The sequence below is a fragment of the Babylonia areolata genome, chromosome 21 (genome assembly GCF_041734735.1).
Source record: "Babylonia areolata isolate BAREFJ2019XMU chromosome 21, ASM4173473v1, whole genome shotgun sequence".
In the NCBI taxonomy this organism is placed as follows: Eukaryota; Metazoa; Mollusca; class Gastropoda; order Neogastropoda; family Buccinidae; genus Babylonia; species Babylonia areolata.
This window is the reverse complement of record NC_134896.1, coordinates 19,988,022-20,012,259: the sequence shown is the minus strand read 5'-3', so window position 1 is coordinate 20,012,259 and position 24,238 is coordinate 19,988,022. Positions and strand designations below refer to the sequence as shown.

At 38.5% G+C, this 24,238-nt stretch overlaps 1 protein-coding gene across 3 annotated transcripts; it reads left to right on the top strand.

Moving 5' to 3' along the window:
• The first annotated feature begins 69 nt into the window (after positions 1-69).
• Positions 70-23,164, top strand: LOC143296699 (transcription factor YY2-like). 3 transcript variants are annotated; one of them, XM_076608741.1, is made up of 9 exons: positions 70-549; positions 9,982-10,129; positions 11,094-11,160; positions 12,681-12,839; positions 14,078-14,247; positions 15,180-15,245; positions 16,481-16,510; positions 18,861-18,911; positions 21,152-23,164. In XM_076608741.1, exons 1-9 carry the CDS (start codon positions 102-104, stop codon positions 21,195-21,197), a joined length of 1,185 nt encoding a protein of 394 aa, XP_076464856.1. In that variant the 5' UTR covers positions 70-101; the 3' UTR covers positions 21,198-23,164. The 3 variants fall into 3 exon arrangements, with proteins under 3 accessions (XP_076464856.1, XP_076464857.1, XP_076464858.1); XM_076608742.1 differs by having other exon boundaries at positions 71-549; positions 11,103-11,160; XM_076608743.1 differs by lacking the exon at positions 18,861-18,911 and having other exon boundaries at positions 71-549.
• The last annotated feature ends 1,074 nt before the right edge of the window (positions 23,165-24,238 follow it).

The following is a 24,238-nucleotide window of genomic DNA, read 5'->3' as shown; positions in this document are numbered from 1 at the left end:
TCGTCACATCGCCTCAGAACTTATATGAATATTCATAAGCACACTGTCTGCAACTTGTGCGCAAGCTCGCCGTGCCTTGTTTGCAAGTGGAGACAGGCAAAATGGCGTCGGTGATAGGCTCCGAAGTGGAAATTGCTGAAGTGGAAGTGGAAGCAATTCCTGTTGAAATGCCCATTGAGACTGTTGTTGAGACAGATGAAGTTTCTGTGCAACCCATGATAGCGCTCCAACCTCTTCCTGAACCTGCTGTGGAGGAAATAGTATTGCAAACCCGTGAAGAAGTTGTTGGTGATCCCAATCTAGTGTATGCGGACAGCATTCCAGTGCCTGCTCCAGAAATCGAAATTTCCACAGAAGAGACTGTTCCAACAAGAAAGGGTAAAGGAGGAAGAAGAAAAGGTGGAAAATCGAGAAATCTGGTGAGTGCAGCAAGTATATCGGGAATTGGTGACTTGGGATTGGATCCAACATCTTCGAAGAAATGGGAGCAGAAGCAGGTCCAGATAAAAACTTTGGAAGGCGAATTTTCTGTTACGATGTGGGCATCAGGTGGGTATTTCAGCTTTTATTGTGCTGAGACTGGTGTGTTGTAGACCTAGATTACCACAAATATTATTTGCAGTTTACATCCTAACTGTTGTGTGATGGTTTGTTGCTAAGCATGAATCGCAGTGAAGTACTATTTAAAAAAAGGTCACAGCCTTTCATGACGTCAGACAACGAACAAGGAGATCACGCATGCATAATAAACTGTGGCTTACCGTTTGTTCTTGTGTTTGTTTCTGTTTACTGGTACTTTTGGCATGTTTTGAAGTTTGTTTTGAAATGCTGTCAGCCATCACGAGTTCCATGGGGGCCGCCATATCAGAACATGGCGGAGACAACAATGATGGCGGAGAGAGCAATGGCGACTGTCCGCCATTTTTGTACACAGCAGAGCAACTGTTGGCTGCTTCATTTGCAGATTTCTGCCCTCCCATATAAATTGTATTGTTCTAAAAGTGATTTTTATTAAACTTGTGCTGATTTGTTTCAAAGTAACTGTGCAGAAATGTTCATTTAATCAGAGTTTGTGTTGATTAAATGGAAATACTTTTTCCTGCTGTTGACCTTGCGATCAACCTTGAGCATTGTGCACCCAGCTTGGCAGCCATGATCAGTATGCAGGCCTAACCAATCGCGTGGCAGATAGTCGATTCATAGCTTGTGACAAAGTGGCCTTCAGAGTTTCGGTTTCGGTTCAAACGACGCACACCGAAACATACTTTATTGATTGTGTTGGGATCTGTGTTTCATGTTGTGTATTAACAGTTCATATTTTAATAATATGGATATATATTTATTTACTCTGTTGCTGTCATTACTGTAAAATTCTTATTATTCACTAGAGTTAATCACTTAATGCAGGGATGAATACTTGATCCTCATGGGCAATACCCACATTTCTACCCCTTCAGGCCTCTGTGTGACTGATGCACTTTTAATGTCCATGAAAGAGGAGTGAGAGAGAAAGAAGAAAGAGTGAGAGAGAAAGAACGTGGGTCAGTGTGTGTGTGTGTGTGATTGAGTTTGTGTATGCACGTGTTGATGTGAGAGAGAGAGATTAACTGCAAAGGTCAACATAAACGGTTTGTTTTCAAGTAAGCCTGCCTGTGATATGTTGAAGTATCACCCTTCTGGGCTCCATCTCTTCAGCTTGGGCACAGCAGAGTGAAAATAACAGAAAACACCAGAAACAAAAGAGTGAAGAATAGAGAGGAATTATTGAAAAGTTGAAATTTTACTCACGATATCCCAGTTTTGTGATTTTCCTGATAGTATTACAGTTTTTACTGCCTTCTCTGTCACAAGGGAAGAGGCGCCTCTTGTCACCAGATGCTGATCACAACTTGAATGAGATTGTTTCTACAATCATGTATGTGGCATCAATTTGTGGAATCCTTTGGGTAAAAAGTAGCAGTAATGATTGATTGCTTTGAAATTTGGGGGGGGGGGGGGGGGGGGGGGGGGGGATAGCATCTTATCCCTGTTCTTTCAGTGTGTGTATGTATATATGTGTGTGTGCAGTGTCAGTGTGTGTGTTTTGTGCTGTGATAGTGTGGGTGTGTATATGTGTGCTTGAGCTGTTGACTCACACAGCTTGAAACCAACCTCCCCACCCAACTCGTTCATTAGTCACACAAACATGCACACACGCACACACACACACACACACACACACACACCCCTCTCTCTCTCTCTCTCTCTCCCCCCTTCCAACACAACACACACACACACACACACACACACACACACACACACACACAATGACACAGCACACACACAAAGCACACAGTGAATCATTCACACACACAAACACACTAGACTCATTGACACACCACTCAGAAACAAACACGCTCACACACCACTGATCTAAATTTTGTTCAGATCAATGCATACTAGCACACACACTGACAGCACACTAACAGAACATGTGTGCGCGCATACTTTTTTCTGTCTTAGTGAACAGGCGTGAAATCGAAGAAGAAACACACACACGTAGTGAAAGTGACACACACACACACAGTCACTCTCAACCGTGAATCGTACTGGTTGAAGCCATTCACAAAGCTAGGTTAATTGATGTATGGACATCTTGCCTCAAGATCAAGCTTGTCTATGTTCTTCCTACTGCCCTTTGCTTTTCTATTTTACACTTGTTAATTGATCAAGAGCAGGAGATGTTCGAGCAAGTCGGATCGTCGAACCAACAAAAGTGCTGTTGAAGCTGACCCGAACGAAGGGAAATAACTCTGACAGTTCTAGTTTCATGACGTCATCGCTTGTTCCCTTTTCACAGTCCACACAATCATCCACCATAATCCAAAAGATTGGCCACAGTCAGACGACAAAATGTGCTCGAAAGTCTGAGGAGTAGTAGAGGTTATTTTCTCTAAGAGCTGGATTTGAAAAACAAATAGGAAACGAGTAATGATAAATTAAGTATTCTTCACTGTTAACGTTTTTGTAAAGCACCTAGAGCAAATTTCTGGATAGTGTGCTATATAAGTATCCATTATTATTATTATTATTACTAGCATTCAGTATTCAGTGTTTTAGGATTGTCAAATAATAATTTTCAGTTTAATTGAAGTTTGAACATTCTCTTAGCTACAGAGTTGCCAACATACGGAACTCACTGCCATGAGTGATGAGATTTTAGTATTGCAACATCTGGCATTTCAAATCTGGACATGAATGAAAAAAACTGTTTAAAATGAACAAAAGCTATAACCTATTTTTCTTTCTTTGATGATTAACCCTCTGACCTCCAAAGCTATTTGTGATTTTGCAGGTTAATCACCTTCCTCTACAAAAAACAAAACAATAACAATAAAACACCCCCAAAAATTATAAAATTTAACGTAATGCTCAAATGTATGTGAATTGTAAAGTGTATGGTGTGTTTTTTTTTAAAGGAAAATGAATGGAAAATATAAGTATCTTAAGTTCAGTGTTGACAGGATGAGATAAATCCCAGTCAGGGAAAGATAACTCAGATTTGGGGGGGAAATAAACACACAAAATATTTTGAAAAAAAAAGAAGAAGAAAATCCAAGTCTGTTTATTTTATGGTTGAAATGGTGCTAAAATACAGCAAATGTATTGGACTCAACAACCAAGTGCAGTTGTTTTCATCCACTATCATGTATTATATATTGTATTATGTATACACAATATACTTAAATTTATACGTCACATACGCCCGTGACCCATACACACATCTTCCCACCCAAACACCAACAAACACTATCATACAATATTACAACACAAAAGTTCACTGTAAACAATATGCCGGATTGAAGCTTTTATCTTGAAGTGAAAACCCCAAAATGAAGGTTTTTACTATGCTCACTTCTAACACAACACCACCCCCTTCCTGTTTATATGCATTGTAGCATGTAATCATCATCAGGATAACCATTATCACTTTAGTTGATCAACAACAGCATTGTTTTCTATCATGTTTTCCTAGCCGCCACCTCAGTGCTGTACATCATGGCAGCCATGTTGAAATGCTTAACAATATTTTGCTTTATAAAACACATAAAAATGCATCTGAATCAAGCCAAAAATTGCTGAGAATACTTTGAACATGCATCAAGGCAGTCACCATTTGCAATTAAGTAAACTTGTGTAAGCAAATGAATGGCTGGACTGTTGATAATGCAGTTACCCCTAAACTGTGTCCGCAGTCGGGAGTGAAAGGCTAAAAAAAAAAAAAAAGAAGAAGATATTAACTTGAATTTACCCTACCAGATAGACATCTATGAGTAAGAAACTAAGATGGAATGTATTGTCAGTATGATACACAGTTAGGCGTAGCACTTTAACTCATTAAGCACTGCGTCACAAGCGTTGCTCTGGCGTCAAAATGTGTCTCATTAAAAATGTTTTTACGTTCCTAGGAGCATATGCATAAAATGCTTGGAAAAAGAACTATCTTCTGCAGTATTTTGGGATGTGTCTACACATAATTTAGACCGGGGGTGGGGGGGGGGCGGAATTATGTGTTTCATGTGTGTCATTATCATGAATGTGGCATGAAAGCCTGCAGTGGCTGTAAACTCCCCAGGGTTGAATGGGTAATTACTTTGACTTGGGTAATTACTTTGACTTCAGATAGTCCCTGTGCAGCAGGTACCACTAGTCTATGACTCATTGAGTCATTCATGGTCCTTGCAACACTGTTCAGTGTCATACCATGTTCATGTCTAACTGATGCAATACAGGCCTATTAGTAGACTTAGTTGTACTAGTTTAATGGGGTAAGTATATATATTCAACCAATCAGGGAGTACTTACAATGCAAACTCCTAACACACAAGAACAACCTTTATTTTAGAAATCAAATCAGACTCCCAGATTTTGTCTTTACTTAGGCTTTTGAATACATTAAAAAAAATTTTAAAAAAACTTTAACATTTTACTGGGGTGGGTGGGGGGAGTTATGCAAATAGTCAAAGTGATGTCCACAGAGGGCTACTTTTGTTAGCTTACTCCATCAGAAGAACCTCACAGATCAGCCTCCTTTTAAGCTTCAAGGCATGAAGATTCTTGAAATTACCTGTTCTGCCAATGACCCACTGTGCCTCTGGATTGATATGATTAAATTTACATGGAGGTCTGCATTCTGACATAAATGTCTCATGCACTGAGGGTTGAGGCTGATACTAGATCAGTCAGTTGGGAAAAAAATACATTTATTTGATTCAAAGAATATCATTGGCCAGTCATCACATGCATTAAGACAACATCGCACATGCTCTTTTATAAGTCTTTCTTGAACATCACGGCCTCATTTGCTCTGAATCAGTCTTACGAGTCAAATCTGCAGCTACTTTCTCCACTCTGCCTAGTTAATGTTTGTTCCACAAATGTGCCCCACGAAAGCCAGGTACCAATGCCAGAGAAGTCGTGTATGTTCAGCCAGTATCTCTTTTCTGTTCAATAAATTCTGTTATATAAACTCACTTACCTCCTAAGGCCATCACTTAGCAGACTGAACTGCAGAACAGTAACAACAATCATTACACTACAGCTGTGAGTATGACAAACAAAAACTATACAGACAAGTGCCCTTCTTTCCAGGAACCATCCCAGAATGGAACAGGAGGTCATGATTGCCAAGTCCTTGGACTGCTGCTTAGTCCAGGTTGCCATCAGTTCTTTAGTATCATCACCAGCCAACCCCCCACCTCTTTCACTGTCCCTCAGTTCTTGCATCCAGAAAAATACTGTTATTCTTTTCCAAACTTTCCCATCGGCATCATCCCTGTTGATGAAATCACTTATGAACTCCATTGTCATGCCCACTACTCTGGAGACCACAAGGAACAAAAGATTCCCCACAACTGTTTTTTCACTGGAACTTTCCTTCAGTATGTCATAATTATCAGCAGAATCACGTTGGACATTTGGTGGAAGAAGAATTAAACCCAAACATATGAAAACACAGATTCAGGAGCTTTTGCATACATTAGCACCAGTGTTTGTGCTTGCTAAAACTAAGCCACCAATGTTTTGTACAGTTTTGTCAATTAAGACTTTCCCCCTGGACTGAGAACTAGAGAAAGTTGGTTCAGAACCTTTCTGAGGCATGATATTGAGGGATTTTATATATATATGTGTGTTTTTGGCTACCCTGCCATATTGGCTGAAGCAACCATACTTAATTTTCATGGGTGTGCATGCTGGGTTCTTGTTTCTGTTACAAGAAATTAGAATACACTAAGCTGGTTTGGGCCTGGAAAATAAGAAAAATCTTTACCCGCTAACCAATCATATGCACTTAAACTGGCAATCAAACCCCAGAAACTCCAGTGAGAATCCAGCACTCTGATATGGCCACCACACCCATCTGGACATGGTGTCAGATTGGTAGACTGGGACCTTACAATCAAACTGTCATCCACTTCACATTCAAATTTCAGTGGTTGATTGTGTAAAAGTTGAGTGAGTGAAAGAACAGAAACAGATAATGATGAATTACACTCTACAGTTTGCTGCTAACACTCACTGTCAGACCAGCATCTGTGTCAATGACGAAATAGCACTAAAATTAAAAGCTTCTACAGCCACAGGTGTTTTATTGAATCCGTATTTAACATTAGATATGCTGGTATGGAAGGTTAAATGTGAAATGTTAAAATGTACTGAACAAGACAGTGAATGTTTGCAGCAAAATGATAGCAAAATTAAGTGAGAGGGGATAGTCTGTGCTATATCAGACTATGAAAAGGAGTTTTTTGAAAGCAAATGTGATAGCAAGTAACAGTAGAAATGGATTCTGCCAGTATCAGTTTCGCCTTCAAGGAAGATGATATATGTCCCGGATATATTTAAGGGCTATAAATAGGTTTATTCTTGTGTTTGCTGTCAGTCTAACTGTTGATTAAAGGATTTTACGGTTACCCAGTTTTTGACTTGCGTGTGTAAACAAAGTGAGTCAGTGTTAAACCCCATGTTCGGTTGTCTGTGTGTATGTGTGTGTGCATGTCTGTTGCAAACTTTAACAAATTCATTTTCTCAGGAAATACTTTGTCTGCCAGTACTAAATTTGGATTAAACATGGTTGAAAAAAAAATCTTCACAATCATACCAATAATAGGTTTAAGTCTTCCAGATTAAGCCATATTTCTGGATCTTTCTACAATTTATTTCGTTGAGGCTCCAGATCCAAAAATCAAATCCGGCTGTTCCCAGTTACTGGAACGTATGTTTGGTTTGAAGACGGCATGACATAGTTTTTCTTGTTCACTGTTAAAAGAAAAGAAATACAAATTCTGGACAGAAAACATGCCGTGACACTGACAACACCATCAACATGTTTGCTGTATATGAATATTCTAAAGTGGATACTGAATTAACTAGAATGAACATAAAAGAAAAATTGAATCGACAGTTTCAGTTTCTATGAGGCAATGGGAATGTTTCCATTACTGCCTACCTATAAGAATGATTTCTTGAATAATCAAGATATATGAACAATATTTTAAAAATGACTTAAACAGTGTTATTACCCTCGTACAGTAATTGCTTTATGATGAGATTTTATCACACTAAAAAAAAAACCCAAAGAAACAAACCAAAAAAAACATAAGATTAGATATTTATTTTGGTCGAATGACCTCAGATGTGTTGTAGCACTGTAAGTCTACTTGCTTCTGAACTGAACATGCATGGTTTGATCCCACTAGAATGCCTTCTTTTTTTTTCTTTTCTTTTTTTTTTTCTTCTTTTTTCCTTTTCTTTTTTCTCTCCCAAGTTTATTAATATTTTATACAGAACACAATTTTAAAGATTTTATAATATCTTTCTTCCCCCTCATGATTCCTTTACTGGGTAAAGTGCATATATATATATCACAAGGAAGTCTTGAAGGCCTTGCCTCTAAAAAAATTTAAAAGACAAAAAACAAAAACAGTCACTTGTTTAAAACATGGAAACTGAATATGCTGAGCATGGTGCATCCAGTTTAGTGCATGTCTGAAAGGGAGCTCTTGTGTATGTATGGACTGTGTGAGAAAGAGGTGAAAGGAGAAAAAGTTTAAGTCAAGGGGCAAGGTAGAATGCTGATTAAGTTGAAATAATGTTGGTGTGAACAGTGAAGATGTAAATTTTGCTGTGAAACTGAAAATGGATGTTTCCACACAAAAGTTGATTTGACTTTGTTGTGTGTTCTACTGTTGTGCTTGCTCTCTCTCTCTCTCTCTCTCTCTCTCTCTCTCTCTCTCTCTCTCTCTCAGTGACTATTAGTATTATTATAATAAAGATTTTTAATTTTTATGTTGACTTTGTCTTTATAGTTTTCTTTTCATACATAATTATTCCTGACACTTTTCACCTTGTACTTGTAGTTCCTTGACCAACACACTGAATAGCAGTCTTGTGACAAGTGGTGTAACTGTGTTGAATCTGTTATGGAGATTCATGGTTTTTGAGTCAGTACCCAAGTCAAGAGAATTGTAGATTAGTTTAGGTTTAATTTTGTTTCAGAGGGAACTATCTTTGTTTACCTTCTCTTAAGTATCCATGTAAAGACTATTGTGGAATTGTAAGTTGTGTTTCAAAAGCTTGCATCACTTTCAAAAGCAAAGCACCTTCTTCACCTAATCAGTTAAATCCTTTGCCCCAAAACGATGTTGACTTTGAACACTGAACACACAGTTTACTTACACTAGTCTTCTCGCCCCACAGGTACACAAACCTGCAAATGCACTGGGTTCACAGCTTTACTCAAGTTGGAGTAAAGCTTACATTATCCGCTGTCAAAGCACAGGCAAAGTTCTCTTGTCACTGCTCACAACTCCATTACAATTCCAAACTCTCTGTGAATATTATTCCTAAAAACTGCTTCAGTAAATAAATGCTATCACCAAATGATTATATACCTGCTGATCAATTCCTGCCAGACAGGTTTCATTTTGTCATTTGTGTCCATGTGTTGGATAGAAAGTGTCTGGCAGTACCATCACATGCATAATTTGAGATTGAAGGATACAACTGTACTTTTGTTGTTTTTGTGTCAACATACATGTATGAACAAAGTGAGTTCATGTGATCACCCTGCTTCAGTCATGTGTGTATGGTAGTGCGAGTTTTAAACTTAAACATTGGCATTTTCTCAGCTAGAACCCAAGTGATGTAACAAAGTTGGGAGAATGGAAGTTATCACAACATATTCATGGAAAAGATAATTTTACTTATCCCTTATTTGATGATATATCTCATCCCTAGTTTGACGATATGTTAAACAGGGTGAGAGGTGAAAGAGCAAGGTTGAAACTTGGCAATTTAGAAAAGGTTTCATGCAGCTTATCAAATTATGCATCCAAATTTTATCAGATTTCTGAATGGTGTAATGACTAGCCTGTGTCAAACTTAGTATGGTTTCTGTCAAAAATGAAGGAAAATGTCAGAACATTGTTTGTAAAAGCTTGAAGGTCTTTATAAGAGATAGAAGGTCTTCATCTTTTTCGACATTGTTGCCATGTTTGGGTATATTAAGAACAGAAGCCATATTGACAGTTCTGGTCAGGTTTGAATTTGAAGTTTGTTAGCCTGTGGCATGAGGCATGGGTATTTGTTAGCCTGTGGCATGAGGCATGGGTAGGATGGGGGAGGGGGGTGAAGAAGTTGAAGTATATTTGAGCAGCTTTGGTCTTTTGAATCCAATTTTCATTATACAGTGAATGGTGATTTCCAGAAATTGTAAACCCTTTTGAAATTCAAGGTCGGTGTGATCAGAAGTCATTAGAAATTGCCTGTTGCAATAGGCTTTCCCCTCAAACAAAACCCCACCCCACCCAACCCTTTCTGTCTTATTTCTAAAGTCTGTCATTCCTTTTAAGTGTTACTGATTAACTTATGAGGGTATATGTTAGTGTTTAACTTCTGGGCCTTGATTCTTTTCTAACAAATGTCAGTACGTCATACCAGGTACAGATGACAACAAACTGGACGATGACTCGGTGGCGGGTGACTCTGATGCAGACTTCACAGAGTACATGACAGGGAAAAAATTGCCCCCTGGAGGCATCCCTGGCCTTGACCTCAGCGACCCTAAGCAGTTGGCAGAGTTTGCCAGGTAGGTGGCGTTCTACTTTTAAATCTCATCCATCACAAAGCTGACTTGAAGCTGTGAAAACATTTCATTTCTGAGCTACTGTTTAGTATAGTTAGGACAGATGCTGTTTGGTGTAACCAGAATAGGTGCTCTGTTTTAGGTTGAATGCATGATACATTTCTGAGATCCCATTGGTATAGTCTGAACAGATGCTCTGTTCCAAGTTTTCACACATGATGGTGGTGGTGATTTTCATTTCCCAACTTTTGTAATGCATTATTTTTTTGTAATTTTGTCACATATAGTGTCAGAACTTTTTGTTTCTGTGTGTTATTTGTTTGTTTTAAAATTATTTTTAAAGTTTTACAATTTTGTATTAAATCTACTTATTTTATGCAGTCATCCCTAGTTCCATGCTGTTGCAGCACTTCATTACTTGAATCACTTATTATGAGTAGCATTCAGTGAAGCAAGAGGGATCCAGTCTCGTCAGCCTAGTATTTTCCTGCTTCATGATCAGTGTCTGTGTAGGTGTACTCTTAGGCTAATGTGAGGATTTCATATCTTGTTTTCCTTTCATGCTTTCATAGTTTTGTTTAATTTTGATAGAGTTTTGAGTACATGGTCTGTGTGTGTTGTTGGGTTTGTTTTCATTACAAAAGAATACTCTGCCATTGGTAGTCAGGCTGTTTTATTAATTTTTTAAATGTAATAAAAACTTAATAATTCTGGATTGGTGAACTAGCATATTGGCAGAAAATGAGAAAGGTATAGATCTACGCATGGAAATAGGGGTGCTTTTCTGAAGGGGGAAGAACAATAATTCATTTCAGTCTATCTGGAATGATGAGGGTTTTTTTTCACACATAAACTAAAGCCTGTTGGCGTCTCTGATTTGCTCAGGTTTACAGAATTGAAGTTCCCCATTCATTGTTTTTACAGAACAATGATATTGATTTGGGAACAATGTGTTTTGCGTTTTTTGTGGCCCTAGGATAAAGCCTCGTAAGCCTGCAGATGATGTGCCCAGAACGGTGCCCTGTCCACACAAGGTAAGCTCTGGCTCTTCTTCTCTCACATATGCACAGTATTGAAAAAAGTTGGGGTTTTTTTGTTGTTTTTTTTTTTGTTTTGTTTTTTTTAAATGTAGATTGAGACCAAGTTTTTCTCAAGTTCTTTTCAACTTCTGGAGATGTCTGGCATGCTTGGGACAAAGGTGATGGCATGCTTCATAACTGCCAGATTTTCTTCATTTCCCAGATTTTATTCAGTTTAAAACTTCGAATGGATCCAAATATAATAAATTGTCTGTCTCATCCAAATATAATAAATTGTCTGTCTCTTTTGAAAATTTGTAATTATTGCACATGTTCATATGCTCTTCGTTTATCAAGGGAAGCCTCACATAATCAAGTAATAAAAATAAAAAAATTAAAAAAAGGTAAACATCAAACAAAGTTGTGAAGGAATAACACTGAATTATTTCGATATTTGATGGATTTTTTAAAAGTGTTTCATACTCTATAATAACAGAATTAGGTGTATTTTCTTCTCAACAAAGAAAACTGGGGAGAAGAGAGATGAAAAGACAGAGAGAGACACCGTGACAAAGACAGACAGAAGGGGGGAGAGAGAGAGAGAGAAACAAGACAAACTACATTGTAAGACAAACTACATTGTAAGTTCCAACTTTTAACTCTGAATTTGGGAGACAGAGAGGAAAAAACCCCACAAAAATGCATCATCATCATCATCCTTCTGGATAGGTATCCAGAAAAAAACAAAAAAAACAACAACCTGAGATCCTGCTCGTGACCATCGCATACTAATATTAGATAACAGGAGCACACCACACTATTTATTGCAGTCCCTTACCTCGCTCCTCACTCTTCCTTTTCAATCGGCTTTCGTGCTCAGCAATGCATCAAACTGATTTGCAAGGCTTCTCCCCGGCATCCTTGGCAGTCTGTCCTTCGCTGCCACCAGATTGAAAGCGGTGAGCAGGTTCCTGTGTGACGCCTCGCATCCAGCCTGCCCTCGGTGCCTCACTTGCAGAATGCGTCTGCGTGTAGCTAGTTCCTCTGGCCTGCAGGGTTTTCTGTTGGCGGCGGTGTTGTCGGGGATGTCATTGGGGACTTTTTTCTTATCCCCATCATTTCCTATTCCTGTGGGCAGGCTGCCCCCACACCCACCACAAGCTGCGCTCACACAGGCTGAAGACATTTTTTCAAAGATTTAAGACGGTAGTCAGGAGTTGCAGGAAGTGATCCGTCAGACGAGAAGATATCTGATTCATCGTTGATGATACTTTTGCTTTTTTTTTTTTTTTTTTTTTTTGCTTTTTCCTTTTTTTTTCTTTTTTTTTTCTTTTTTTTTTTAAGATACATACCAGAGGTGGTATTCATTTGTATCAAAATTTAAAGGACAGCAGTGTTATGCACAGATAGCTTGTATTGTTTTTGTCATTCAGTATCCACTAGAAATAAATGTTAATAATTTGAGAAGATTCATAGATCATTTGATTTTCCATTAGCAGCAGTCTAAGTGAGAGAGAGAGTGTGTGTGTGGGCAGGGTTGCAACAAGATGTTCCGTGACAACTCAGCCATGAGGAAACATCTGCACACTCATGGGCCCCGTGTCCATGTGTGTGCGGAGTGTGGGAAAGCCTTTGTGGAGAGCTCCAAACTGAAGAGGCACCAGCTGGTCCACACCGGGGAAAAACCTTTTCAGGTAGGTTCACCTTCCTTCAAAGTCTGTCATGATTAATACTAGTTTGGGGTATAATCAATAAACAAGCAAGCTTGCTTGTGTATTTAATTAATGTATATATAACGTTATACATGTGCCGTCTGTGTGACACAGTGAGTCTCTTTATGTGTTTATGTAAGGATACACTGTCTGAATTGGCTTGTACTGCAGTGTATATTTCAGTCAGTGTCTCCTTGTGGGATGTATTTAATTGATATGTATATAACGTTAAACATGTGCGGTCTGTGTGACACAATGAGTCTCTTTATGTGTTTGTGTAAGGATACACAGTCTGAATTGGCTTGTACTGTAGTGTATATTTCAGTCAGTGTCTCCTTGTGGGATTGTTAGCAGGGGGTTGCACAGTCATTTTTCTTGTTTTAGCCATCATTACTGTTGCATGTTTTTATTTTTATGCATCTTATCAGCATGTAGATCTTGATTGCATTCTCTCATTCCGAACTCCTGATAACAGCCTCACCCCTCTGACACACACACACAGATACACACACACCACACCATATTAGGCCACATTCCACCACGCCATACTAAGCCACATCCCATCATACCGCTGCACACTGCATCACACACACACACACACACACACACACACACACACATGTACACACACAGAATAACACTTCATCTCAGAAAACTATGCAGGTGTAAGTGGACATGCACAGGAAGTGCATAAAAAAACAAAAACAACCCAACTATGTACCGCACAGCATGTTGACAAGCAAATAAAACATACTTCAAATATGACAAAAGGGTTTTGTTAAAGTAAGCTGAATTTAGTTTGGCTGGAAAAGGCAGATGTGGGTGAAGGTTTAAGGGTAAAACAAAAATTATTGTATTTTGGAGAGTGATTGATATTGCTTCTTTCTTGTCATGTAATCATTAATGAAATGTCTTTGTAAGCTTGGAGAACATGATTGGTTTAAGAGTACAAACTCAGGATCTGTAAATCACAAGTTTTTGCCCTTTTTTTCTACAAAGTTCTTTTCTGTATTATTATTAGAATAATTCAGTGATAGTATTAATGAAATTTATGTAATCTTGATCTTGTTACATAAACAGTTCAAAGGCAGTGCACATTAATCATTCACAAAATAAGGAGATCATCACGAATAATTCAGTTTCTGTCTTTGATTACACATTAATATTATACGTATTGTTTTTTCTTCCCCCATTTCATCTGTTGTGTTCTACTTTGTCAGTGTACATTTGAGGGTTGTGGAAAACGCTTCTCCCTGGACTTCAACCTGAGAACACATGTGAGGATCCACACAGGAGACCGGCCCTATGTGTGTCCTTTCGATGGCTGCAACAAGAAGTTTGCCCAGTCCACCAACCTCAAGTCACACATCCTCACCCATGCCAAGGCCAAGTCAGTGTATACCATATGCTTGCTGGTCTTTGTTTAGCTTGAGTGCAGTGTGTTTCTCTGTCCCTGTCCATTTGTTTTTCAGATCTTCTTCATAGTCTTATTTTACATTTTGCCATGGTAGCAACATAATATGGAACAACGGGCAGTTGTGCATGTCATTAGATGTAATTATATAAAGCACATTGATAATGCTCAGTGAGAGAGAGTATTTAGAAGTTGCAATAGATGTGAAGTTGGTGACCAGTTCCACTATCTGTTGATTATCCAAAACACTCATAGCTTGTTCCAGAACAAAATTTTGCATAACCAGTTTATTCCAAATGATATCTTAAAGCATGTTCGTCGTTAAGGCTTTGCAGTTGATAAGCAGTTTTTCAACAACAAGACTGCTAACTTTGGTTTAAAATATCTGCTAAAAAGTAACTAAACTCAAGCAAAGTTAGTTATTTACATGCATGTTACAACTAGATCTAGGCTAAGTTATTGACAAGACGAGTGTGACATTAAAATATATTTTTTGTTCAGTATTAGGAAAGCACAGACAGGGTTGTTGGAATGGTTTTCTGTTGTGAGTTGGTTCTTTGTTTCACAAGTTGACATTAATTCCTGATAGTCACTAGTTGTTAATTGTATTACTCTCCTCACTCCAAACCAGGCTGAAAGGAAACAAAACATTATTCACCAAAATTATATGGTTTGCTTATGGTTAAACATATGTGAAAAAAGTAGATCTTGAAAGAGGAAATAAAAGGTTAAGCATGGGCATGGTATTGAGGATGTCTTTCCCTCACGTAATATGAAACACACTTCAGCTGATTCAGAAAAAAGATACTTCCCACTCTGAATCCTAGTCTCTGTCTCTGTCTGTCTGTCGCACATGTGCTCTGTGTTGCTCAGTGTTTGTCATGCATATGATTTTCTTTCCTTTTCAGGGTTGATCGAGCCTCAAAAACAATGCTGGTGTTTTCTGACCAAGGATCGAATGATGGAGATCAGTGGTAGGTGTTTCCCTGGTTTTCCATGTAACAGAATGTGTCCATGAATATTTAGTGAATGTAACACCTTGAACACCAAGCAACATTGGAATCAAGAGAGAGGTGATACCATTACAAGCGAAGGAGTTGGTGTTAGATTATGGTTCACACAAGATGTGTATTTGTGCTGTTTCTGTTTGCAGTTTCAAGGGATGGAGGTTGTGGGGGTTGATCATGCAGTATATGTGCTTATTATGGCTGTGACAAGTATATCATGAAACTAACCATCCCTTCATATGATGGGGCTGCATGTTAGGGCTTGAGCCCTATATAAACAAGATGTTTATTTTATGATGAGATTTATACTATGAAGCTTGTGTTTTTGTTGTTGGTGGGGGTTTTTTTGGGTTTTTTTTTAACACATGATAAGTTTGCTTCTGTTCACATTTAGTTTGTATTATTATTGTATCACCTGTGTGTTTTGTATCATATACGATGGAATGGTAGCCAAGTGCTTAGTGCTTTCGACATCCACATAAGAACTCTGAGGTTCATATCCCCACCCTGCTGGGTGGTTGGGAGATGGGGATAGTTCCTGTCTGCAAGGTCAACAAGAGTGTAAAATTGCTTGTGCTGATACCTCCTCCTTCCTTTGTGTACACAAATAGAAAATCAAACTACACATTTTAGTTTTCTTTATTTTTTATTTTTTTTTTTTTTTATTTTTTTTAATGCATGTCAACATTGAGTGCATTATGTAAAAAATACCCAGCATTTCTCCAGCCTGAAGGAAAGATCATGGCTGCCTGTCAACAGAGGGATTAGTAAACTGGCTGCAGATGTAGAGTAGAAGTAATTTGAACTGATTTGCCCTTTTTATTCTGAAATTCACAGGGCTGAATTTTGTCTTTCCTTTGAGGACAGTTACTTTTTAAAAGATATAATTTCAGTTTGAACAGGCCATTTCTTGCTGTTGTTGTGAATTATAAAAAGAAATGCTTGTTTTTGCATACATATCCGTGCATGCATACATTCATTCATCAGTTTATTCATTTATTTCAATAGAATCTTAGCAGAATAATTGGTAAATATTGAGAGATGATGGCAGACAATAGCAGTCGTATATATTGTATATGGATGATTTTTCATCTAATCCAGTGCCCCCCAAAAGTTATGAATATATGAATACAGGTTGTTTGTTCATTTTCTCTTTCTCTTCCCCCTCATTATGGTTACAAAATGTTTTCTTTGGTTTTCAGGGGTCAGGCTGCCTACACCATTGGCACACCGTAAGTGAATATCATTGTAGTGTCTTTCCGCTTTCTCTCTATTGTTGTTCTTTCTTTGGGAGCTGGTTTTCAATTGTGTGATGTTCTGTATGTTTCAATGATCTGTAAATCACCCTAAGTTACTGCTACAGATTTTATTTTTTGTAATTCCTAAGAACACAAATGATAAAATGTGTTTCGTTGCAGTGACACTGGTAAAAAAAATATCGAGTATTGGGGTTGAGCAGTTTGTCAGAAACTCTAAGGAAAAATTTAAGTTGAAGAAAGGATTGTTACTGTAACTTTGGCACCCATGTTTAAACTGTTGCTGTTTGGTATATTCCTGAATGGATCATAAGCTTTTCTAGGTTGGTGGTGGATGCCCCATATTTTAATACAGGGTAGTCAAACACTTTTTTTTTTTCTCTTGTGTCCTGCATCGTGATGCAGAACTGAAAAGTGCAACCATCTAGTTTAGAATACATACATCAGCATTGTAGATGTACTTAGGAAAGAGAATGGTCATTGACACACAGTGTAAATATACAGGTGAAGTCTTGATTTGTTTTAACAGCTTAAATGTTTGAAGTCAGAATCCAGTCCAGACTGCATTTTAGAAATGGCACATTTCTTATTTGACTAATTTCCACACTTTCACAAGAGTGTTGAATTTCACATGGATCATATCTGTAATCTGAAAGATAATAAACTGACCAAAAAGTTGAGATTGAAATACCCATGTGGACATACATGCACATTCTATCTCTCTCTCTCTTTCTGCCTGCCTACCAACCAGTCGACCAACCATGCACACCCCTACCTCTCCAACCATGCACATGTAGCCTGCTTGCCAACCAACTCTGCCACACACACATACTGCCTGCCTGCCTATATGCACACGCACACTCAGACACTAAACTAATGATGAAACATTAAACCACCAAGTGACTAACTGAACTTGCTTTCTCACACACACACACACACACACAGAGTTATCATATTGTGTACACAATTGAATTTTACATTTCTACAGAAATATCTAAGCAGAGGCAGTTCACACTCGCTCGTGGCAAAATGCAGTTATTTTCCATGTATTTATGCAAGTTCTTGATTTCTTATTTCTGATGCTAAAACATCCTGTATGGTGTGCAGCATACTGTGTGCATTGTGCCAATCTTTCTGTGGTTGACTTAATGTATTGGTCTTTTTTTGTGTGTGTTTGTGTTTGTCAGTCCCTTGCATATACCTAGCACAATAATCATATCTTTGATGAAGTAGTAAGGTTTTGTTTTCACAAAGGTTGGTGGTCAGATATTTAAACCCCTTTCCAAGCATTGCTGATTTTAACCCTCCCTCCCACACCTGCCCTCCCTCTCTCTTTCACCCCATGTTACATTTCATACACATGGCATTTGCTTTTATAGAAGTATTAACTGGTGGTTTTTTTTATCATTTAGTTGTCAGTTTGGGAGGAAAACCCCATGCTTGTGTATTTTGTTCTGCTTTTCTACATACTTGAAATGTGTGCAATTGAGGCAACAATATGGGGAAGACAATGTCAAATATTGTTGATCTTTGGTTTCAGTTGACCAGAACTAGCAGCTTATCCCACAGCCATGGCTTGAGCCATTTAGCTCCCTGTGATTATAGTGTGAATTTATGAATATGCTGTTGAACCCACTGACTGTTACAGTTGTGCGTTTCTGACATGATCCATCCAGTCATTTCATAAAGGGAAAGAACCCATGTCTGTCACTAAATGTGTGGCATGATCCTTCTACCTGTTTTCTGGTTTCTACTGACCAGTCATTGCATTTTTGAGCACTCGGCTTGAATTTAGTGCATTGTGATTCAGTCTTTATTGGGCAACACTCCAGTTTTATATATAAAAAAAAGTTTTTATTTCCTTCGTTACAAGGCTTTTTTTTTTTTTGGTAGTTGTTTAGTGTGCAGTTGGATGGTGTTAGGTCTTTTTATGGTTAATGTTTTAAAAATATTGCAATGATGATAATGTTTTAAGAATATTGAAAATAGGCAGGTTTTATTTTTGATAGTAATGGCAGTTTTCAGTGCTAGCACTGTAGCAGACTGACAATCAAATTTGACTTTGTGTAATCAAGTGTGAGCTTTTTTCTTCAGTTTCTTTTTTAATTTTCTGGTGTAAACTGGGTTTGTGAATCATTGATTGTCCACATTTATAAATGTTTTGTAGTCATTGGGGGAAAATGCTGTTCTGAGATCCTGAATATTTGGGGTGTAAACAGAAGGCAGAGTTAATGCAGATGGTTTGCTGTGTGTTGCCCCATGTGATGTGATGAGAGATGCTTGGTGAAGGGCAGACTGACAGTGGGGTGATCATTTGTATTTCCAGAACGCAGGGTCTGACCTATGTGACAGTGCCTCCAGAATCACCGAGCTGGGGGTGAGAAGTCCACCACAGGCGCAGCAGTCATCTTGTTCATATGCATTCATGACAGCAATCTGTGTATAGGAACAATCGTGATGCTTTGCGCCTGTGCTCCAAACTGCGTTGATTATTCCTTACTGTTTGAGCTAGGGAATTTGTGGTTGCCTGCAACTTGGAAAGTCTTGGTCATACTTTTTCATTCACCTTCATTTCTGAACCTTAAACTGCCCTGATGTGTGGGGTATGTTTTGTTCCAAAACAGATATTTTTAAAAAGTAGGTTTGAAGAGGAATATGTTTGTAAAGCACTGCATGATCTTAATGTTTGTTATCATACATTTGAGAAGAGACCCATTACATTTCATTCTGAACTAAAAACATAAGTAATTGTCGTTTTTGTTAAGTTACTGGTAATATTATTCACCAATGTTAAAGGCCTTGTTCGCAATACATATATCATGTCTCTTTTGAAATTCCCATTTAAAGCATGTGTATGTGCTCTTATTAAAACTCAGCGTGCATGGGAGTGCACAAGGACTGTGTAGCTATAGAGAACAATTTGTGAAGTATGGTGTGCAACTGATATGTCTTGACTTTCAGAGAATGAGAACAAAAATTGTTTGGCATTTGAAAGACCCGTTCTACCATGGTTTCTTCCATCTCTATGCCCAATGTATCCACTCTCCATTCTGTGATAGTATCACTTGATTAGAATTATTTAACATCACTCAGCACATATCATTCAAATGAGATGGCGATAGTAATTGGATTGGTGTAAATTGGTAATTGAAGTAAGAAAAGGCTGAAAGAAAATGAAAGTACATGCATCAGGTTTTAAGAGAAAAACATTAAGGTTTCACACATATAAACAATACAGCTCTGCTACTTGTGCAAACCACAAGCTTTCATTCATTCTGGTTAAAAGTTACATTGTAATTTTTTCCCCCATTGAAAACAAACGCACATATACACAGGCATTGGTATAATCTTAAGAAATGCATAATGGTGACAGTTGAAGAAGACAAGATCACCCCACTGCACAAAATTTGTTTCCATGGGATTTCACGGTTTCCTCTGCACTCTCCTTTCTTACTTTCCTACCTACCTTCATATGCTGTTTAAAATGTCTGTCTAATCCTTGCTTTGGTCCTTTTGTGCACATGAAGTTTGCAGTAATTTGGTTGGCTTTCGATGTCACTGCTTTGAATATTGCTGTCTTGAAAATATAATCATCACATCCTCATAAAGGCATAGAAGGCTCTGTGAGTACTGTGAACCTTTGCAAATTCTTGTACAAACTAAAAACACAAAGCAGAAGAAACATTGTTCATGGAAATGGAAAGTGAATGCTAATGAAGACGATTTTTGTGAAACCCAGGGTTGACAGACGATAATCGAGAATCACGTGTTCTTTTATTTTTGTCACTGATCAGTTGACCGACTTCTTTGTAGAGCAGGCACACCAGATGCACAGCAAATAATTATCAGATCAGTTACAACCAGGAGGAAGGGAACATCATCAAAGGGCTTTCTCCTCTAAAGGGGAACTCTCTCAGTTGTAAGAAAAGCCTAACAACTCACTTTCTGAAAACGTGATTGACTTTTTATCTTAACTGAACCCACGTTTGTCGTATGTACAAGAGTTGTGATTGTTTTCATAAACTTAAAAGTTTTATTTTCTTCCACAAGATAATCAGACAATAAGCATGCTATATCTGGCAGCATTTTGTTTGTTTTTATTTAGGGTGTAATTCTGTGGAGGTGGAAATATCCTTTTTCAATGCATAAAAATTATCTTCACTTTTGAAATGCCTGACTAGTTATCTGCAGTCAAAATAATGGGGGTTAAAAGCCTGGATTTAGAATCCACATTTATTTTTCTTCACAAAAGGTTTACTTTCATTCTGTATCTTTTATAGTTTTTGCACTAGATTTAAAAAAAAAAAAAAAAATCCCTGAATCCTCAGAATTCCCTGGCAAGATGAGAGCACCTGGAATGTGGTGTGAGCAGTGACATACACACTGGTTAGTACATGTATTACTCCTTTTAAATGTGGAACGGAGAAGTAAACAGAAAGACAATGATTGTGAGAATACATAAGATGTGTTTAGGGCAGGGTTTCTTATCAAATATTCCATGTCACAATGAATGTAAAAAAATAGTGTGTCCACACACAGTATGCAGGAACACTGTACAATCCTGTGTTGGACAAACAGCAGGGGAAATATTGAGGTGTGTGTGGTGACTGTGTGCAGCGGTCAGGTGGAGCACTTGACCTGGGACGGAGAGGTGACCATGTGATAAAGTGCCTGACTGTGTGGCCAGGAATGGCACAGTCTACATGCACCCCTGCTGTCCTTCAGGGGGTGGTACAGCGCCATAGCTGCTTCTCCCTTTTCCTGCAGGGAGCAGAGAAGAATCCTCGGCGTCCTCCGCTTTTGGTCGTGCTCCCTCATCATCATGTTCTCTTCAGTGCTCATCACGCTGAATAGGGAATGAGCCGTGTCAGGGCTGAAAGTGTGTGGATTTGGGGTGGAACAGACTTCATGTGATGTTACATAGTTCCTGTCAGTGTTGGTGAGGCAAAAAGGACAGGGATGGAGTGGTAGAAGGAAAACAATGATACACTGGTTTATTTTGTCCTGAGGGTAGAGGGGGTGTAGTTGATTGACTGGTGTCCAGTGTCCTGCATTTGGTTTGTGTTGACATTGAGAAAATCGGTTCACCTGTTTGTTTTGTTTCGTCCTGCAGTTTTAGTGTATGCATGTGCTGTTGACAGTGCTACTTAGTTCTGTCCTGATTGGGTGTGAATGTACTGATGGGGAAAGTGTCAGCATGGTGTGTAATCTGTGTGTGGAGGGGTTTGCACTGCAGTTGAAGTGATAGCTTTCCATAGCTCAGGTCATAGGAGGGGATGAAAGAATACAGCCCCATTTTAGAGGAGTTCAGCAACATGTGGGCAGGTCTGTGTGGAGGTTGCTTTCAGCTCTAGCTCCCAACCCAAGGGACTAAAAAAAAGAAACTTTCGTTCCTGTGTTGTGTATTGCATCATTTCTTGTGAAGAGTATTTTAGATATTCTAGCATTTAAAGATATCTCATGGCTAAGTGAAGGGAAGCCCTAGTGGCAACCTGACATGTAAGATTAAGGTAATAAATCAGGTCTGGACAAAATTCGAGTACAGCATCTCTGCTCAGGTAATGATGATTGATCAAGTCATAAGTAGGTCCTCCACCCATCATTGTATACAGAAGTAGAAGTATGTGTAGCAAGCAAGTGAATGTTTTGGGGTAGGGGGTGGTTTACAGTGAATGATTTATTTATGTATATTATGCATCTATGCACTCACTGACTTTATATTGCTTATTATCTGTTGGTATTCTTGTTGTTCTTTGTTATGTTTGTGTTCATTGACAACTGAAAACAAATAACTATCTGTTCAAGAACCCAGATAATTTTTGTGCTTCTCTCTTCTCTCAAGACATGGTTTTGGCTGGAGGATGTGAAGTCATTTGTGGTCTAACCTTTCATTTTATTCCAGGCATGTGTGAGGCACACATGGCATGTCACTGAAAGACAAAGGCGTCTTCTGAAAACTAAACATTTGGGGTGCACAGAGGGAGTATATTTTTAACTGAATCTCTTTCATTTGCTTGAGTAGTTGTTCACTGACACCTGTGGGGGTTAGGGACAAGATCTTAGTCCCATACCTGCAGAGCAGTGGGCTTTGAGAATATAGGAAGGATTGTTGGTGGTTCTGGGTTTGTTTTACAGCTTGTGGTCTACATGCCAGTTACAACAGCAAGACTTGTGCAGGGTTCTGTGGAATCTTGTACTGACCAAAGATGATTTAAGTGCTCCAAAGTTGGTCAGCTTTTAGAGTCATATGTCAAATTGGTGCAAGCTGTTGCTGGAACATGGGTAAACAGGGAGTGCATTGCTCTTTTCAGATCCTTTGGATTGTTTTGTCTTTATTCCCGTAACATCCTTACAGTCGTGGCTTCCACCTAATGGTGTTGACACATGAAGCTTGAATAGTGTCTGTTAGTGTTGACTGGAAGGTCCAGTCCTGAAGCAGACCTGGCATCAGAAAGTTGATGGAACTGGATCAGCAGAAGACAGCCTTCTCTTCCTACATTGCTTCCTTTGCTTGACAAGCTATGTGGTCCACTTCTCCTTTGCTCACTTTCAGTCTGTCTCCAGTAATTATGATTCTCAGCAGTGAGCCTTTCAGCAAGTATAGATCTTGGCAGTGTTCCTCTCCATAAGCACAGCCCTTGGCTATGTTTTTCACTTGTCTACGCCAGTAGCAGCATGTGGATAAAATTTTGATTGAAATTGTCTTTTATTTTGATGTTTTTTTCTATACTAGAGAACAACTTTGTCCAGATAATTTGAAAACCTGGTTTTCCAAAACCTGTAACAGAGTTGCTCTAATTTGTTTGAATGTGTATTTTGTTTGTTATTTTGCTTTTGCTTGCAGATTGTTTCAATAAGAAAGCAATTTTAAACTGGCATGATACATGTTTGCAGATTGTTTTATACTGACGGGTTTTTCAGGTCGAATGATGCACTTTAGTTGGACGCTTTTGAGGGGAAACTATTTTTGGCTATCAAAATGGAGTAACTGTATACACTATCAGTAAATATTCATTGCACAAGAGCATTCAAATCAAGGGGGCTCAGTGACCAAGAATAAATTTTGAAGTTAAATGACCTGTATCTCTTCGCCATCTTGTCTACATGTTGGTTTCCATGTGAAGAATTCACTTTTTGTTAAAAGATGCAACTTGAAAGTTATGATATAGATGGGAATGGATTGAAACTTTGATGTGCTTCTTGGATATTGAACAGTGAGGTTACTAATGAAGGCAACCTCATCCTAAATCTCTGTGAAAACAGCAACAGACAACTTGTACTGTATTTTGACCCACAGAGGGAGTGAATGTGTGGTTGGTCATGCATTCTCTTTGAAGCTACCAGTTCATTTTAATGTGTGTGCAATAAAACCTAGGGGAACATCCATCTGCATGTTGTGCCCTAACCTCTCCCATACCTTCTGCCCTTTTGTCATCTTCCAGATTTCAACTCTCAAATAACAGGACTCCATCTGCTCCGCAACAAGGCTCTGTGGTCTTACCCCCATCCTCCACCTTCCCCTGCTCATATCATGTGATTGATCATTTTAAGAAAATGGGTGCACAGCAGGCAGGACAAGAAGGAATCCATTTACAAATAAAACATATTCCTTCCAATGTATGAGTCATTCTTAGAACTGTACTTTGATGGTCATTGTCCATTTTAAAGATCATGTAATGCAACAGATTAATTCCATGCTTAAAA

Coding starts and splice junctions, on each gene's coding strand:
- LOC143296699 (XM_076608741.1), top strand. CDS start 102: ATGGCGTCGGTGATAGGCTCCGAAGTGGAAATTGCTGAAGTGGAAGTG. Junction 10,130..11,093: donor CAGTTGGCAGAGTTTGCCAG/GTAGGTGGCGTT, acceptor TTGCGTTTTTTG/TGGCCCTAGGATAAAGCCTC. Junction 12,840..14,077: donor CCGGGGAAAAACCTTTTCAG/GTAGGTTCACCT, acceptor CTACTTTGTCAG/TGTACATTTGAGGGTTGTGG.